Source organism: Cataglyphis hispanica, chromosome 6, assembly GCF_021464435.1.
Source record: "Cataglyphis hispanica isolate Lineage 1 chromosome 6, ULB_Chis1_1.0, whole genome shotgun sequence".
NCBI classification, from domain to species: Eukaryota; Metazoa; Arthropoda; class Insecta; order Hymenoptera; family Formicidae; genus Cataglyphis; species Cataglyphis hispanica.
The window spans coordinates 3,500,958-3,520,536 of record NC_065959.1 but is presented as its reverse complement, the minus strand read 5'-3'; the positions used below and the strand labels follow the sequence as shown (position 1 = coordinate 3,520,536).

Below are 19,579 nucleotides of genomic sequence, written 5' to 3'. Positions count from 1 at the left end.
TGTGTTCGTTGACAATTATGCTGCATCGAAGAATACACATTCTATCTAAATAACAATGTAATACGCAAGTACTATCATAAAGTACAATTTTTTTCATACAGATTAAAGTCATGAATTCGATGATATATTAGCATTGCGATTGCATACATAAACGAGAATATGTATGAGAAAATCACCATTGTTTGTCCCATTGGCCTTCATTGTCCCGTCGTCACCCAGTTCACTCCATCTCACCGATCACCCAATGCGTAGATAACCAATACGTAACTCGGTCGACGGCGTACGAACTCGTTTCGATCGTTTCCCGCGAATAATAATCCTGCGGATAGCAACACGCGATGCTCTGGTTCTCTGGTACCGCTCGAGCTTTAAGGTTATGTGCCGGTACACCTAACCTAGACACAGTAAGCGAGACGCGCAACGTCCAGCCGGCTCGCGGCGAAGGCACACCAACTTCCAAGCTCGCTTCAGGAGTCCGTGGCGACGTCGTTCGTTCGTCGCGACATATCACTGCGCACGGTCGTGAACTCGTCTCGATGTAACGATAGCGAGAGCAACAACAACAAGGGCCTGTCGCGCGGCGGTCGCGTCGCCGGCATTTTTCCAACGTTCGTCGATCCGCTGACGCGCGTGTCGCCGACTTAGGACGCCTCGGCCGGCGCTCGTTCGCGTTTCGATCGCGCATTCGCTCCAAGACGCGTGCACTTCTGCGACATGACGCTAGTAACCATTCATCCCCCGCGTCGTCACATTGCAGAAAAGTTCACGACGTTCCAAACACAAGCGACCCCGCGAGTGCGCCGCCCGCGCGCGCACGCGCTTTCTCTTTCTCTATCTCTCTCTCTCTTTCTTTCGTCCGACAAAGCGAGAAAGAGAGAGCAAGCTGCCGGCGTTGTAGATACGTGCGAGGGAGAAAGGGAGAGAGAGAGAGAGAAAGCGAATCGGACCGAGCGCGAATAATAAACACCACCGGAGTCAACAGACGAACTTTGCGGCCAGGAATGTAACTTGTAAGATGGCGCCAAACGCCATGACGACATTCACGCGAATATAAATATTCGATTAACTTTGCAGAGTTCATAAAAAACACACGAAAATTCTCACTATTCGCTTATTCGTAATTCGAGATTGTCGGAAAAATCACAAATTAAAGCACGTCACTAAAGATATCTTTGTACAAGATCGAGAGATGTTAAATCGCGACATCACAATTGCAAGAAAATTGTCGTCGATGTCACTATACCACGTTGACAATTATTATTCGTAAACACTCACCAATTTCTGTCATTCACATGTCATCACGGCGATATTCGGGAGGAAAATACACGTACGCACGTGCGCCAGGAGCGTAACTAAACCACGCACGCACCTCGATCCTGGCTGTTCCCTCGCGAACCACGTGTTCCGCCCTCCTTTTCCCGTTCTCTTTCTCTCTCCCTCCCACCCTTCTGTCGTCCGAGTCTCCGTTCCTCACGCTTCCGTCACTCACGCCCGAGTGTCAACTGGATTTCTTTCTCGGTCGCAGACGATAATTGCTATTCCACTCGAAAATGTCGATGAGGGCTGCCATTTTTTCGCTATTTTACACCGTTCTTCAAACGTCAACGATGCGGCGACCGCGGAAACAGAGACGAAGATGCCGCGGCTGATTGAAGCTTCGTCGCACTCACGGCCGCGTTTTCACGACGCGAAATGTATGCGCCTTCCCCGAGGAGAAACGTCCGTTCTTCCACCCCTTCTCCCGTCGTCGATCACCCTTCCTCCGCCGCGTGGTTTGTTGTTTCGCGCGACCACCTCGCCGCCGGTCTCGCGCGAATGGCGCCTCTTTGCTTCGCGCCGCGCCGGCTCACGTCACCGCCAGGCGTCGCGCCGCGTGCGTGTCCCCTCCCTCCGAACGACGATGACGATCGCGACGCGCGATTATCGTCGCGAAAACGCTACCGTGTCCGCGCTTTTTTCCGCACAGTCGTCAAATCGTCGACGGTCGCCGAAGCCGCCCGCTACGCACCTCGCCGGTATCGATTGTGACTCGCGTGCGCCGCACTTGGCGTAATTTCACGGCTAATATCCCCTCGACGAGGCGGTCGCTTCTCTTTGCCGGCGTCGTTGCCTCGCGATAAGTGTTTCTTTTCTTTATCGCGTTGCTTAATTAATAATTCTTTTTTCGAAAGAAAGTGATTGATCGTGCTCGTTGACGCAAAGTTGACGCGATTAATTCGAATTCGCGATACAGTTATATTACTTGACGCGGTAATTTTCGATCGATTAAACAAGAAGAAACTTTGGCAACGCGGTGTCGCCTGTTGCATGCGAGCGACGCCGTGTGTATACGCGTGTATAGCGATGATTATGTGTCCAAATTCGCAAACAGCAAGAGAATGTTATCTAACGAATCAATATTGCACCGCGATGAATATTTTTTGAGTATCTTGTCGCGAAAATGCGTGATTTGTTTGTATATAATTTACACTTATTTAATTTATTATTACGTTTCTATCAAGAGCAATTCTCTCTTCACGCACTTCACTTTGAGGACGATTATTCCAACGTCTCGTTATTTACTATCCCACGCGTGCCGATCCAAAGTAGCGACTCGTGCTTCCTCACGATCACAACGCGTATTTTCGGAAATAATTCCACGCTCGCGAACCGAGCACGTTGAATCCCAGAAGCCACGTTTTCCATGCAACTCGTAACGTCACTCGCGTCTGCCAGCGCAACGCCTATCTCGGAGTCGGGAGAGCGGAAAAACGTGGGGTGGGAACAAAAGAAATAAAAAAAGTCTATAAAGAGGGAGAAAGAAAGAGAGATAAAGAGAGGGCAACGACAATCACTACTCCGGAGATTTGCCGTCGTCGCTCGCACCCCTCCGACGTTCCCCTCACGTTTCCAAAATGCCAATCGCCCACGTTAAATAGAGTGTAGATATGTACCCGCCCGCCGTGACAAGGATGACAATGACGAACGTGCGTGCGATTGCGAGAAGCGGCCGAGAGCACGCTCCGCACGTGGAACATCTCCCACGAACGCGTACGGCCCTGCGCGCCGAGAGAAAGCTGCACCCCCGACCGCAACGGGACTGCGCCGCGGTTCCCCTTTAGCCCGACGGCGTCGGCGTCGCCGTCGCCACCACCGCCACCGCCACCGCCACCGCCACCACCGTCGCTAACCATCGGCAACGCACGGTGAAAAAATGTCGCACAGCCTCGCCCGGTGCGCGCATCAACTAACAATAAGCTTGACCGATTTTACAAAGCGGCGCCGTCATCAACGAGATCCTGATCGGCGCGGCGTCAACGGGACGTCCGTTATATCTGTCTGCCACGAGGATTGAAAGAATTTACGCGGACTCGCGTCGCCGACCGACGCATTTTTTTTTTCTCGTTTGCTGTCGTTTCAAAGTCGCCCGTCGCGGGGGACTCGACACTCGCCGCCAGTTGACAGTGTCACCCTAAAAATCAATAAGGGGTTCACCCCCGGCCTTGCCCGCTCTCCTCCACCTTCTCCACCTCCTCTTCCTCCTCTATGCGACTCTTCTCCACGTTTCTACTCGTTTTCGCTCTCTCGTTTCCTATCTATCTATCTATCTACCTACCTACCTCCTATCCCAGGAACGTCGACCGGTCACGGAGATTACAGCAGACGGCATGTCATTCTATCAAGCAATGATACAATGCTAATCACCGAAATTTCAGATCGCCAAGTGATTCCACGTGCATTTAAAATTATCTTACTAAGAAATATTTTCTTATATTTCGAGAATATAAGAAATTAGAAAGTGTAACAACTGTCGATTATTCTAGAGATTTAAATATCGTACATAGCACAGTTACATGGCATACATATTATATAGATAATCAAATTAATTTTCAATTTTCTATATTTATAAGAATATTTCTCAAATGTCATTTAAAATTTTCTTCGAAAAAATATTCTTTAGATTACTCATTTAATTTGCTTCGTGATATATATATATATATATATATATATATATATATATATAAATTATTAATTATATATATATATATATAAATTATTAATTATTATATATATATGTATTATTAATTATTAATTATTAATTATTATATATATATTTTAGACTTTTTATTTTAAATAAATAAATATATCGTTGCGATAAACAAAAATTTAAGTCTAAGATTCAAATGATGACATATTCTGTACTTTTACGTAATATTACGGAAATTTAATGTTACAAATTCTACTGAAAAATTTAGTCCGCATGGTAATTCAAGTAAAATTATTGAAAAAGATGCAGAAACTGCCATATACGAGAGGAAATGCGTCCTCTTTTCTAAATGTGTATATGTATTCACATTGAGATGACTGCTACTGCACTATTATGGTCTCTCGCTCTTTCCGTGAGTTGTCAGCATAGAAACACGGTGCTACAGAAGATTATATACTGATGTACTTTACTACATAAAAAATTTGAAGGAAAGAATTTTCCAGATTAGAGTTTGTAACAACTTAATATCTTTTATGATTTATCAGTTATAAAAAAAAATGTACAAAATGCTCTTATACAGATTATAATATAACATTAAAAAATAACAATCTTTGCTTTTTGCTAAATCAAGTAATTGCATCCCCGCATTTAATAAACACGCAACCTGTAATCGATTTTCTATCTTTTGGATCATTAGCCCAATCCGCATCGCTGTAGCCTATTAAATCAGTATTTTCCTTTTTATTGAAAGTTAATTTATAATTTAATGTCCCTTTCAAATATCATATTACATATTTTATAGTTAACCAATGTTGTTTTCTCGGATATTTGCAATATGATGATAATACATTTACAGTATATGCAATATCGGGCGAAATTTGACTTATATATAACAAACTACCTATAGCTTCTAAATACGTTTCGCAAGTATACTCTTCATCTTCGCTTTTTTCGTATATCACATTCCTGAGTAGTGTTTTCGCGTTAACTTCCATAGGGGTTTTTATAGCATGACAGTCAGACATACCGAACTTTTCGAGCATACGGAGTATATACGGTTTTTGATTTATTGACAGCGTTCCTTGTTCATGGTTTCTTTCTATTTTCATGCCTAAATTCGGAAACTTCTCCTAAATTTTTTATTCTAAAGTATCTTTGCAATTTTTCCTTTAGGCTTTTTATTTCCTCTTTATCTGTGCTAAAGATTAATAAGTCATCCACATATGCAGCTACTATTGTTGTTTTCTTGCATTTTTGATACATATATATATATATACATGAATCCGATTTCAATCTTTCAATTTTCTTAAGACAGTATCAAGTTTAATATTCCAATTACGATTTTGTTTGAGTCCATATATTGCCTTTCTTAATTTTAGAGTTTTTTCAGCATATTCATTTCTCTCATACATTTTAAGTGGGTTTATATAAATAATCTTTTTCTAATTTACCATACAACTGCGAGGTTTCTACGTCTAAATGAGTTATATAAAAATTCTTTTGTGCGGCCAATGCTAATAAATATCGTACAGAACTATATCGAACAATCGGAGCAAATGTTTCTTCGTAATTAACTTTTTCAGTTTGTTTACAACCTTGAATAACAAGTCGAGCTTTGAAAACTTGGATTTTCCTTGTTGATCTATTTTTTGTTTATATATCCATTTGGTTCCTAATAATAGTTCCTAATAATAAAGCTCCTTTAGACATATTGAATATTTCTCGTGTGTCGTTTTCTTTTAAGGATTGCAGTTCAGATTCACGATTCATCGCTTGGATCCATTTTTCTTTCTGAGGGCTATTTATTGCTTCTTCCATTGTCGTAGGATCTTCTCTTCCTTCTTCTACGGTCAAGTATGAGACGTAGTTTCATACTTTACGTGTTGCCTTACGCTTTTCTCTCACCAGTTGATCTACGCGGAGTTTCAAAATTTAATTGTCCGATATGAGATACTTTTCGAGTTTCATTTTCTTCTGAGGAGTGCTCTATTTCTTCCGTATCAGACAATTCGTTATCTTCCATTTCAGAGTCCTCGGTTTCATCATTCTGGACCATCATTCTGGATCAACATTCAGAATTATCCAACCGTTGATTTTCCTCATTCCTTGGTTGATCATTATTATTAGAACTCAATTCGATTTTTGCCGTCGAAATAACTATGGGTTCTTCTTCGTTAATTTGTTTAATATTTTCTATAAATTTATTTTCTAAGAAAATAATTTGCGTGCATTTATTATCTTTTTTGTCTTTGCATCAATTAATCAATATCCTTTCATACCTTTCATATTTTCGCTATATGCAATAAATATCAACTTTTGCGTTTTTGAGTCCCATTTGTCCCGCTTGTCTTTGAGGATGTGCGCCAACGCTGCCATGCAGCCAAATTGTTGCAGTCTTCGTCTAGCTTTACTTAGAATCGGTTCGCGCACGCGATTATTTTAATATGATATGAATTATATTAGCACACACATATACACATGTATCAGTAGCCAATCTCCCGGACGTCGGGCCTAAAGAACAAAGTTTGACGTGATTTCGGATCGAGAGATTACGCTGGCTCTTTTCGCGTTCACGTGCTTCCACGTCGCCGATAAATATCTTCGCGCAAAAGCCTCTGCGCCGAAAAGTTTCCTGGTTCATCATTCGTCCACCGCATTTTTTCGCACACGGAGATAGAACGGGCAGGAATATTTCCCCGGCACACACACGTGGTGTGCCGCGAGGTGAATGACAGTTGCAGACAGTTCGTACACAAGCATGTTCCAGTGACCCTGTTCGAGCGAACGATCCGGCGCGTCGCGGACAGCGCCGACCGCTCTCTCTCTCTCTCTCTATCTCTCTTTCTTGCACGTGCTCCTCTCTCGCCAACACGCTGCGCCTGTAGCCGCCTTTCGTGGTCGCTACTCTATCCAGCGGAATAGCCGAAGAAAGCCGCACGCCGTTCAGAGATATTAGGATAAGTTTCATTCATACAAACTTTGGAACAAATCTCGACCTTCGGAAACTACCGGCCGCGTACTGGCAAAATATGCGAGCGACTCTCGAGACAGAACAACATCGTTTGATACGCGCGAAAAACAATTATTACATAAAATTGTAATATAGCATAAAAAAATGTAAGAACTATAATGGAATTGTAATAACGATAAATATAACGAATATTATCTGTACTTTAATTAAATTCGTTATATTTATTACTGGAGAACAATATAGATTGTAAAGTTTAATTCCTTTCCAGTATCAAATCTTAGTGAGAAAGTGAATTGCAAATTATGTAAAAATATAATTGATATTGATATATCTATTTATATATTTTGCATCGTTAAATGCATTGGACACTGCGATTCTCTCAAATCTCGAATGAGATTGACGAGAAAAAAGTTTCTCGAGAGCAGCTCGCGACCTTTCCTAACTGAACTCGGAAGCCTCGGAGTTCAGGATACACAGAAGCAAGTTGGATTCGTGGGAAGGCAGACCAGAAGGGAAGACCAGAAGAAGCAAGTTCGTGGTTGGCCGAGCGGAGTGGCACGAGGAGGTAGATGTGAACAAGCACGGCAGGGTCGCGGCGGTGGAGGAGGAGGAGTGGGGGGAATAGGTCGATACGGTAAACTATTGTCTGGCGGGTGAAGTGCTCATGAGAACCGAGAGGAAGAGACGGCTTTGGCTTCTCGCGCAGTCACCAATTTCGCACGAAATGCGAAGATGTGGCGTCACTTGGCGCAGTTAAGAAACCTGCATCTCTGTCCACGTGATCTTCCGCTGTCGCTCTCGATCGATACCCTCTTACTTAGTCCTGTCGTACGCAAACTAGAGATGACTAATGATATTTTAAGACAAATATCGATTAATAATTTATCAATAATTGTGACGGCTTTCTGTAAAAAAATTATTAGATCTACTGCAATAATAGACTTTTTTGTTTTGAATAATATATTATTATTGTTATATTATCGGGTTTTTAGATTTATTGCACTATTGTTAATTTTTATTCTTTATTTACCATTGCACTTGACAATACTAATCGATACTTATATACGATGTATATATAGCCAATTCTAATCAATCCAGCTTTTCTTTGTCATTGATTATGAAGACAATAGTAGATAGTTGGATCGCAGCCATATTTCGGCAATAAATTTATAAATACCAAAACGCGAAAATAATTTTTTTAAGCAGATTTCTATGTCCTCCTCCCCCTATTATTAAAAAATATATAAATTTTCAAAAAATCAGAGGAGAGAATCTTTAATATAAGTATAATTTATTATTTTATTTTAATTTGTTAAAATACGGAAATATACGAAATGTTTTTAACTAGTAAAGATTACTTGACGCAATTGTCGTTTTCACCATCGATTTTGTTTACATACCCATTTCGGATACTATATCCTTATTTGGGTATATATGGACGATATTTATTTTTATTCAAAAATTATAACTCAATGTCAGATATGATGAAATCGCAAGACTCTTAGAATTGTAATATTGTTTCGTAATATGACTACGATTTCATGATCAATAAACTATTTGTTTTCTCAACTTATAATTACATGTTTGTATTTAAATTATAGTTAGAATAAATTAAATCCACACACATTTAAAAATAAATGACCAAGTACTTTACAATAGACTATATATACAATAGACGAACGAAAATATATATCTCAATATATATCTCAACTTTCAATCGACTTCAAATTTTTAATAACTATCACTTAAAAAATATTCATCATTTTTTAAATAATTTTTTAATATTTTAATATTATTATATTTAATTATTATAATATTATTATTTTTTAGTATTATTAACTTTACTAAAATATTGTTGCAGTATAAAAATAATTGCAAATGAAATAAGTGAATAATCACACACAGTCGCACAAATGTAAATGTAAAATGTAAATGCACTCACGGAGTCGACGCACTAGCATTGTTGCATTCCTCTGCAGAACGTTCTGTAAGCATTGATTTAAAAATGTAAAATATCAATTTTTAATAATCAAGCAGATAGAGAGAGGTAGAGAAAGAGAGAAAATTAAAATAAATAATATTTTATTTAGATAATCCATAATTTTGATATTCTATTATTTTTCATTTATTGAGAATGTACAAGTGGAATGGCAAAGTGTAATTATTATAACAAGCAACGATATATTGAATTATATTGTGAACAAATTAAACAAACAATTCGTTGTATGAATATGATAAATGAATTTATTCACCAGTGACGACAACGGATCGCCATTGCCTTCTCATTCCCAACATCGTCAATCTTTCGGACAAACACTTCATTAACAATACAGACACTTGACCGTTGATATTTGCGGTATTTCTTGCACTTCTTGCACTTGCCATGTATTTTAAATAAATAATGTGATAATCGCTTCTTAACCGGCTCGATGTTCGCGATCATTCGACATCATGACGATTTGAATTGAAGGAAGTCACGAATCCACGACGAATTAAGAATTAATGTCAAACAATATATCCGTTTAAACTTGTCGCGGCACTCGTGACACATCTTTGACAGCCGCGACACACTTTTAATGAATTGCGATAAAATATCGATCATAGAAACCAAAAACATTCGCGACGCATGTTAGAACAACCGAAAATTTCAAATTAATTTCACTGTCGCTTTTATCGCAGGACGTAACTTCTTTTCCGATATTTAATAAGAGATTGATCATAACTATTATTATTTCATAGTATTTACGGAATGCTGAGTAACTCTCTTTAATTACTTGCTTAGATGTATTTCAAAATTCTTGAAAATTGCATATTTAGTAAATAAATAAATCAGTTGATGAATACACTGGATTTCGGTAAATCGACGAATCCGATAAATGACATTTGAGATTGCAAATGGCACGACGAGTAACGTTTACGAATGTATTGACGAAGCTCGCGATCATGTATTATAATCAACGTACGCGTCGTTAAAAGCCGCGTCACTACTTTACTCGTTTGACTCGATTTCGGGAAGAAACACGCGAATATCCTCGACGACGCTTCATACATTTGCCGCGAAGAGGAGACAGAAAGAAACTAGAGGGAGACTGAGAGAGCGCGCGATGTGACTGACAACTGACAGAGCGCGGGTTATGAAACTGAGAGAACGATTCGAAATAAAAAACGAATGCGACGCTCGATGCCGATTCCGGGGATCGAAATTTCCCGGAAAGAGATAAGAAAGAATTTGTAGGAGATTGCACGTGTGGCTACCTTTCTATCTTTTTAGAAAATTTATCTTACTAGAAAGAACGGAAAACACCATATACATCTGCGCACGCGCGTGTAGTGATAATAAAATATAAATATCTGAATTTTCTATTTATTAATAATAAGTAGAAAATCGTATTGGAATGTGTATGCAAAATGATTATAGCGATAGATTAATTCTGTTTTTTTTTTTTTTTCGATACTCACGATGATTGCTTGCATTTGATCAATTAAATCTGTATCACAAGCATCCCGATACCACAAACGATCGCATATCATTAAATTTAAAACAAAAGCACACTTCACTTTCAATTCCGTTAGAACGCAATAGTTTGAACTGTGCAAATAAATATAGCTGTCACTCAAACATGCCAACTGTAACATATGAATCATTCGAATGCGTTTCTATTAAACGTAACATTAATGCATATAAATATCGCGCAAATATAAATGTGACATGTATAGCGTAAAATATCACGCAAATATCTTAATATTTTTTATCAATGGTTATTAACTAATACGTTACATTATTCGTTAATTGATTTATCTCGATGATATTACATGTATACTGCGTTCGTATATAATACGAGGTAATCGTTAAAAATGAGTATTAATCCGCACAATAGTCGAGATTATATGATATAAACAAGAAACTATTTGAAAGACGCCGTGCGTGCGAGAAAGAAGAGAAGGAGATTCTTGGAAGCGAGCCTGGCCACTTTGTTTACAATACACGGTGGCGCGAATACAACTGCTAACCATTTAGAGGTGCGACGAAGTAAGATGTTATATTAGACATGTTATAGTAGTTTTTCCATAACGAAAAGCCGTAAAGAAAGGAACAAAACAATAAGAGTGTATTTATTGCGCTTCTCACCTGTCACATATGTGTCGAGCGATCAAAAATAAGTTATGAACACTTTATAAATCGGATAAATAAATCCTGAACTTCCATATTCTGCGCGAGACTACTATAAATTGTCGTGATAATTTTCATCTACAGATTAATAATTATCTTTTGCATATGTAAATACGCGATAAAGCACATTTCAAATATGCTATTTCAAAATCTCAACGTACGATTGTATTTGCGAAAAATGAAGGACTTTATTTTCTTCCGACAAATGCATACAGAGTATACATATAGAGTTATTCCATACAAAATTAAAACAGAAATTTTTATGAACTTATTTTTTTCAAGAGATTATACACATGAAATACATATATGTTAATAATTAGTAATAATAAAAATAATTATATACGTAATATTTGCATTTTGTATGCGATATATACGTTATGTCATGTTTAATAAAGCGCTTAAATAATATATATCACGATTATAGTTTTATTTAAATAGATTGCGCGCTCTTGATTGCGCGAAACCAGGTTCATTCGTAAAAGAAAAAAAATCAAATGATTTCTTGCTCCGACAAAAAAAGAGTTGGACAAGAAATGCATCTGCCTATCTATTCTCTTTTTATTTAATGGTCTTCTTACTTTCAATACGAAGGCGCTGTCTATCCATATAAGACTATGTTCACGTCATAACGGTCATGCTTGATTTCGCGCGAGCGTAACGGAAATTGAAAATTGAGATAGTGATCTTCCCGTTGTTTATCGTAGTGTAATCGCGCGCGATTATTTGTGATATCGGGACGCTTGTCGTGCAGATTTAATAGATCGATTAATGTCGTAATCAGTAGAGTTATAATTACATAATTGTATTATATTAGGAAACTTGAATGCTTGTGTCTCATCACATCTCGTAAATTTCGCTGTAAAATTCCCTGTATTGAGAATGCCGAGAAAAATATCAAGTGAATTGTATTATGCGTAAATATAATATATATATCGTGTCGATAGTGCGAATATGATAATTTTATCAAATTAACCTCCGGAATCATAGAGAGAGAGAGAGAGAGAGAGAGAGAGAACCGAGCATCAAAATATAAATGTCGTTGACAAATAAATGTGTAATATCGGAAATGTTAAAAAAAGTATGAGGCGGCTGTCATAAATACAATATATATTGTGTCAGTAGTGCAGTTAAAATTTTTAAAATTTCAAAATTTTTAAAAATCCGCAAGATGGCTCTTTCTTGTCCTTCCTTAATTTTTCCTAAATGCAATAAAAAATTTGTCGAATATAAATTTGATAGTTTCGCGATGTTGCATCGGATTAATAGTAGTTGATTGATCGCATGTGGTAAAGAAAGAGAATGTGATTAATATAAATAATTTTTCCATATCATCCACGATCTCGATTGCTACCCAACAAGCTCGCTATACGCGCAAGCTCGGTGTGTATCGACGAAATTGCGCGGGAAAACGCGCCAGAAGATTCGCCGTTACACTCTCGCCTTAACCGCGATAGAGACACGCGGCTGCTCCAGCGGATTCTCGTGAGCGAATGCGGGTCTAAACTGCGATCCCGCAGTGTACATAGGGGCGGTTTGGCATGCGGCGATGCGCGACAATACTACAACGGCCGTGTGTTTGTCGATTGTCACCGGGGGGATCGAGAGGTAAACACAATTTTGCCCCACTACCTTAATCATCGCTCGTCGTGCGTGCGTGCAGGACCAACATATATATACACCAACATTCGTGTACACTTTAACGATTGTAACAAGCAAAGTCCCAAGGAAATTTAAATTCTATTTTACAAGCGATGGAATGTCGATTTACCCTCAGTTAATCGTATTGTTGATACATGTTATGTATAAACATTAATCGTTTTGAATTTATTATGCGACCAAATAAAAATACACATTATATCACATATGAGTATGTGCATTAATCATTTTTGTATATAAATTTATTAGATAAATTTATAAGTACCATAGATATAGATATTAAAATTAAATTAAAATGCCCCAAATTTACATATACTTTTAATCATATACTTTTAATTGTGTATTATTTCATATAGAGCACGAGTGCCAAGTGAGACCGAGCTGCTGACAAATAAAACATCTTTTTATTACAATATGGCGGGAGAAAGATTAGTAGAAGCTCTTTCTCTCTCAGTTATAAGCCAACTCGCCGGATGAAATACAACAATGGGTATAGATGCAGACATGACGCTCTTTCGTCAAGATAAAGGTAACCGGACTGAAAGGGTAAGTCTTAATTCATAACGTTCGTAAAATGAAGAGGACTCCAAATGATATCATTTTTTGCATAACTGTGCTGACAATTAAAACTATCCGAGTTATGTGACAGATTATAAAACGAAATGTGTCTTTACGATGAAATATATGATTTGTCTTTAAAACGAGCGTTTGACAGTTTGCCAAAAATAATTTGTTCTCATAAGTATCTACTATTTTCTAATTTCATATTTGCCAACAAAATCATACGGATGTCTAATTAGAATACTATGATGCATCAATATGTAAAACAAAGAGGTCCGCCTGTCTCGGGAGTGGAAAAAGTAAAAAATAAAAAATGCGAGAAAGAGGAAACGGTGAATAAAACGGAATAGGAATGATTTTGCGAAGGTAAAACGTCCGATGTCCGCCAGTCCACAAGACTGGTTAAACAGGTTATCAGTTTATAGCTGCCGTAAAGAGATTTTAAATTTCGCATATGTGCCCGTGCATTCCACGCCATGATTCTTTGCTGTTCTTTTTCTTCGTTTTTCGGTCGTTTTGTTGAGTTCAGAGCACTACGCGCCGATACCGACGTCGACGGTCGGGCTAATGGAAGCGGTTTCTCTATTTAGGGCGAGTCGCGCGGCTTCGCATAAAGCGCGTATTTTCTCTCATAAGTATAAAGTATCATGCAGACATATTAATTTCTAGTCAAATTCTTACCAATTCTTTCTGCGATTTCTACTTTACGACACTGAAACATCAATGTTTTATCTACAACGAGCAATTAGTTTCTATAGTACTAAGGCAATACTAATATGTAAATGTAAATTGTTAATGAGTCATATATAATTAAAATTAATCGACAATAGAAAAAGATTATTTTTATTCATTATAAGATCACTCAAATTATTATTCTATTTTTCAATATATGATACTAACAAATCTGGTAATTATAATAAGAAAAATTTCAAGTTTTCCAAAATTATTAAATTGTGAAAAAAAGATATACCTACCGTATAGAAAGCAGTAAATATTTTTGGGCTACAAATCTATAAATGTATTTTTTAATACTTTGGAAAATTCCTGAAAAGGAAAAATATATAATTGCAAGATATATCACTTTCTCTCTCTTTCTTGGTATTTATGTTCATATAATTAAAAAAGTCTGTTTGAAGTAGATATTTTATTTCCAACTTAGGAACTGAAATGCCCATATAATAAAAAATATTTATATCATAATAATAATTATTATTAAAGTGGGAAAACGCGCGAAGGTTATACTAAAATCGTTTTACAAGTATACAAATTGAAAAGAAAACTCGCAGAAACGAAAACAAATAGACTTTTCTTTGCATCATTCTCTAAGATTCTTTCACGATTCATTCATTCATCATTCATCGATATGTCCATCCCATACATTCGCACACGCGCTACAAAAAGACTCGAGATTTACAGAATAATCGCGGCAACAGAATATAAACAAAAAAATTATATAAAACCTTCGACATGAAATTTTGCATATTACTATTATTATTATTATACTTTATTTTTTCGATTCGCGTCTACCTTCTTAGTTTCTCTAACTGTTAAAGGGCTCGTCAAAAGCATATACAAATGACCGTCGCCATTGTTCGTAATCGCTATCTAATCAGTTTTTATGGCACGTATTCTCGTACAAGCCCTTTTCTTTGTGGATATTCGACAATATCCGTTTTGCTATCCTTTCGCAAGCGTTTGCTTTTTCGTATGAACTCCACGACATTCCACCGAGTTGCAATCATAATGAACTCATATATATACGTATATAACTCGTATATATATATATATATTCGATTTTTCTCTTTTTTTTATACATATGATAGAATCTGTGGAGTTCCTTTAGCTTCTTTTTTTGTATACGATTATCAGACTTGGACGTGAAGATCTATTATATCTTAAAATCATAGTTCTTTCGAGCAATCGCGCCAGAGATCCATTGGTACCCAACAACGCCCAATTAAAATTTTCGAAAAAACTTACAATAGAATTTTTCGTCGCATAGCACCATTTCGAAAAGTGACGCGACGCGACGGTGAAGAGTCGCGACGCGCCCGGTTCGCCGGAAATTACCCGCGGTCTTACAAAAATAATAACAGTGGTAGCAGTTTCGCTTCATCTTGTGCCCAATTCTTGCGCTCTGCAATCGATAATTCTGTTTCTCGACTCGTTGAATACCACTGGAAGGCTGTTGTTAATCAGCCGCGGTCTCGCACTCGGCGCCGGAATATCTACTTTCTTATCACGAAAGAACTATCCGAAAAACGTGAACAACTCATATTCTTGAAAGACATCAATATAGAAATCTGATTTTCTTTTTCGCCAGAGAACGACCCGGAATGGACCTTTCTTCCTCTTGTACGTCTTAGGGTTACGAATATTTTAACATTATTTTCTCATATTTATTTCTTTTGATCAGAGTATCCTAAAACGAACATATTCTATCAATATGTCTACATTTAACATGGATATACCGTTGGTAATTTTTTTAAAATCTCTTTTCAAGGTATTGTTGTGGCCCGCGATGTCCGATTACACATTCGGCAGCGGCCGCGTAACAATCAGTCAATTGTCAGTTAATTTTCTTCCTATCGAAATGAAATAAAATAGGATGAAAAGATACTATATGCTCTTCCGTATATATCAACACATGGTGATAATGGTAGAAAATAAAAGATCTTCACATATTTTTTCCTAATGAAAAAAAAATCAAAGTCGTTGGAAACATATTCTGCAAAATATCGTTTTCGTTCCTCGTAAAGAAACAGCGATACGACAATCGTTGGCCACACGAGTAGAGACAGCCTGTACATTTACTAAACTTAATCTTCTTACGTAATATTGAAAGATAATGCAGGATTTATCTAGCTTAATGATTTACGTGATTATATACACTATATACATGTCGCTGCTATAACAATGCATGCGTGCGCTTATATCATTAGAAGTGACTACAGATCGGTGTATGCGATTGTGTGTGTTTGCATGTATGTTTGTACGAGTGCTTTTTTATTAGAATGAAAATTGCCTAACTTATACATTACATAGGGTTTTCGCGAGCGTTACTATATAAGATTTACCATTACACAGTAAACAATTATACATTCCGATGATCCGCCGGTCACAAATATTCGCTATTTTCTTCTTTTTTTTCTTTTTTGTATTTCAAATTTTTATCACATAGTACATTCCAAATAAATCATAATGTGGTTTACGAAGCGAAAATCAAAAATAAAAACTGAATGAATTGAAAATTAACAATAACAATACATATATATTTGTGTACGCTTTAAAAAAAAAAAGATAATTTTTAGAAGAACCTAATAACAAAAAATATTTGGAACTCTAACATGAGACACTGAAAATACAAGTTTTTAAATCAGATTCTTGTTTCTTGCAATATAATTGAAACTGAAAAACACGCGTATACAATTTATACATATAAAATAAACATATAAAAATAACAATTTCCCGTCGAATGTCTTCCTGAATAGTAATCTTTTTTTGTCGCATTTTTATCACAGGTGTATTTTTCTTAATATCGATAATCCTCCAAAATTTCAAGCAATAAAATAGGCAAAATAAGAGTCTAGCGCATTATTGCATTGTTGAATATATATAATCCATTACAAAAATATTCATAATTAATTACGTAACCAATTTGTCAATATTTTATTTTATTTTTGCGAAATATTGATGGACTATCCTTGTTTTATCATAAACGAACACTGTGAATAACCATTGCTATGAATAATTACCAATTGTTATTAATCAAATAAAAACAACATAAAACAACTGAACGTAGATAATTTCTCCGCATCATTTTTAATCATACAATCGCGTTTCGTGCGCGGTATATACGTTTCGACATGAACCGAAACAAGTCCGACGGATCCATGTTTCTCTAGTAATCCACTCCTCTAGTATCCTTTGCTATGCCGGAAACCCTACATGTTGAGATCCCATTGTCTATTTAGACGTTGGGGCAGCCGGTTGCTGATACGGCGGCTGCCCCGTTATCCCCGTCAGTCTTGGTTGCGAGGAAACTAATAATTCTTTGTAAAATCTAATATCCGGTGGTAGAAACGATGTCGCAGCAGCGGCCGTGGGCGGAATCGGTGGTGGGAACAAGCCGTTATAGAACGCGGAATAGTACATAGGGTCCAATATTGGTAGGAATTTGCCGGGCGCGTTCGACAGTTGTGGCAACGGGAATGCGGCAGAATTATTTTGCGGCACTGCCGGTACAAAACCCGATGGTATGCTGGGTAAACTGTGTCGTCGACCAGCTTCGCTTTGCCTAGATTCTTGCTGTTGCTGTTGTTGCGCTGCCAAAGACAACTTCTCACTCTCGCTGATCCTACGATGCTGATGATCCCTGCCAGCCTCTGCCATCGCTTTCCTCCTATCAATACTTATTTGTTGCTGTTGCATCGTCGTTGCCTGCATTCTGGGAAATGGATTTCCACTGTGATTTAGATGATTCAAATTGGGTACGTTAGGTATGACGGGATGACTCGGTTTTCTCGGCGTATATGGTGAAATTGGCTCATTTCTCGCTGCATACTTTCCATTCACTTGATGCTGTTGTTGCCTTCTCTGCACGCTATTGACCGTCCCTATTGCGTTATTTTTATTAGGTGGACTCGGTATCTGGACATGAGACGGTGTATTTGGATGATGATTATTTTTCTGCTTGGGATTTACGAGAGTAATTTCGAGGTTGTTTGAAGCAATAGTTCGACTGTCAATTACGTTCTGATAGGGAGGAAAGGATATTCGTTTCGAGCAATCGACAGAAGATCTGTCTAACGTCGATTTGTCCTTAGCCGCGGATAAATTCCGTACTTCCAGATTTAACGGATTAGGCCTCGGCACTACAGGTACTCTGACTATTTCTAAACTGGGCCTGGGGAACGGTTTCTCATTGGATTTTTGCGTAAGATCGAGAACATTTCCTTGTCCGATGTCGTTGCTCATTTGCGAGTATTGCAAGCGTTGTTGCGACTGTTGATGCGGATGCAACGAGCGATGTTTCGGAGAGATAAGAATATCCTTAGGATTTCCGTAAACTGTTCTCTCGTTGTGCATAAATATTGATTTCGATTGTGTCACCTTAGGAGGCAGCAACCTACCATTTGGAACGTTTGGTGATACGAAGCGATTATTTGCCTGCTGTGCAAGCGGATTCGTCGCTGAGATCGGTGGTGCGACGTTCGCGTTCGCATATAGCTGCAATATAGCATTGTTGGAATTACCGAGGTTTATAACTCGACTATTTATTACATTGTTGTTGTTCATCGTACTGTTATTATTATTATTGTGATGAGCCGGTTGTTGCTTGCCTACCGGAATTCGCGACTGATGATTCTGATGCTCCTGCGATGATGGCAACATATGTCCTATGTCGGGCGTTACGGTGACGGATATTAATTTGGGAATGGAGTTGGCCGGAATCGGATGATACGGTGAGATTGATGGTTGTTTCTCCTCGGTGAATCTCATGGCCGGCGGTGGCGGCGTCTGTTGCGGTGGTGTAGTGACGTTGCTTTGGATTACGCTCGGCCGCGCATCCAGATCGACGGCGGTGACCTCGAGACCACCCTCGCGGAGAATCTCGAGCTTGCGTTTTTTGAAGCTGGGAATGATTATCTTGTCCCGACTGGTATCGCTCTCGTTCTCGAGATCGATCACCTCAGGCGATCTAGAGACTGGCGGTACAATCGTCTTCTCAGCAAATTTCTCGCCGCCGAACAGTGGTATATTCTCTTTTCCCTGCGCTAGTAGAGTAGTTTGCTTGGGATCCAGTTTAATCTCCTTCATATCCTTCTCCGGCGGTGGTGTTAGAGTGACGACTGCCGATGCATTCGTCGCTACGCTGGTCACGGGCAAGCCCGGTGGCGAACACGCTGGTGGAACTTGTTGGGATATCAAAGGACTATTGAGCTGTCTCTCCAAGACACTCTGGTTATTACTGGTACCGTTCGTCGGAGTTGTGGAGGGTGTGCTGTTCGGGGTCGAAATAGACGTATTGGAGGATGGCGGTGGACTTGGCAGTTGGCTAGCTTGCTGGCTGGAAGGTGTCGCGCTATTGGCGATTATTGTGTTCAGGGATTTTAAACGTTCCGGTTTCACTCGTACGCTACGCAACGAAGACGTCTTGCCAGATTCTGTTTTGGGTTTCTCATTCGAGAGGAGAGTCTGAAAGCGCGAGAAATATAGAATAAATAATTTGTGTCAAATATAAGATACATGG

General features: G+C 38.4%; 2 protein-coding genes across 4 annotated transcripts in view; both read right to left on the bottom strand.

The window, feature by feature from the left end:
- The window catches only part of LOC126850345 (proline-rich protein 2-like), a 62,418-nt gene extending 60,571 nt beyond the window's left edge, over positions 1-1,847 (bottom strand). Inside the window, exon 1 of the mRNA XM_050593227.1 lies at positions 177-1,847. Coding sequence (XP_050449184.1) covers positions 177-201 — 25 coding nt within the window. The 5' untranslated portion in view covers positions 202-1,847. The remainder of the gene's footprint in view (positions 1-176) is intronic.
- Positions 1,848-14,439: 12,592 nt separating this feature from the next.
- The window catches only part of LOC126850231 (serine/threonine-protein kinase pakG-like), a 124,639-nt gene continuing 119,499 nt past the window's right edge, over positions 14,440-19,579 (bottom strand). For all 3 annotated transcript variants that reach the window (XM_050592990.1, XM_050592991.1, XM_050592992.1), the window contains one exon: positions 14,440-19,524. In XM_050592990.1, the coding sequence (XP_050448947.1) occupies positions 17,293-19,524 (2,232 nt within the window). In that variant the 3' untranslated portion in view covers positions 14,440-17,292. The remainder of the gene's footprint in view (positions 19,525-19,579) is intronic.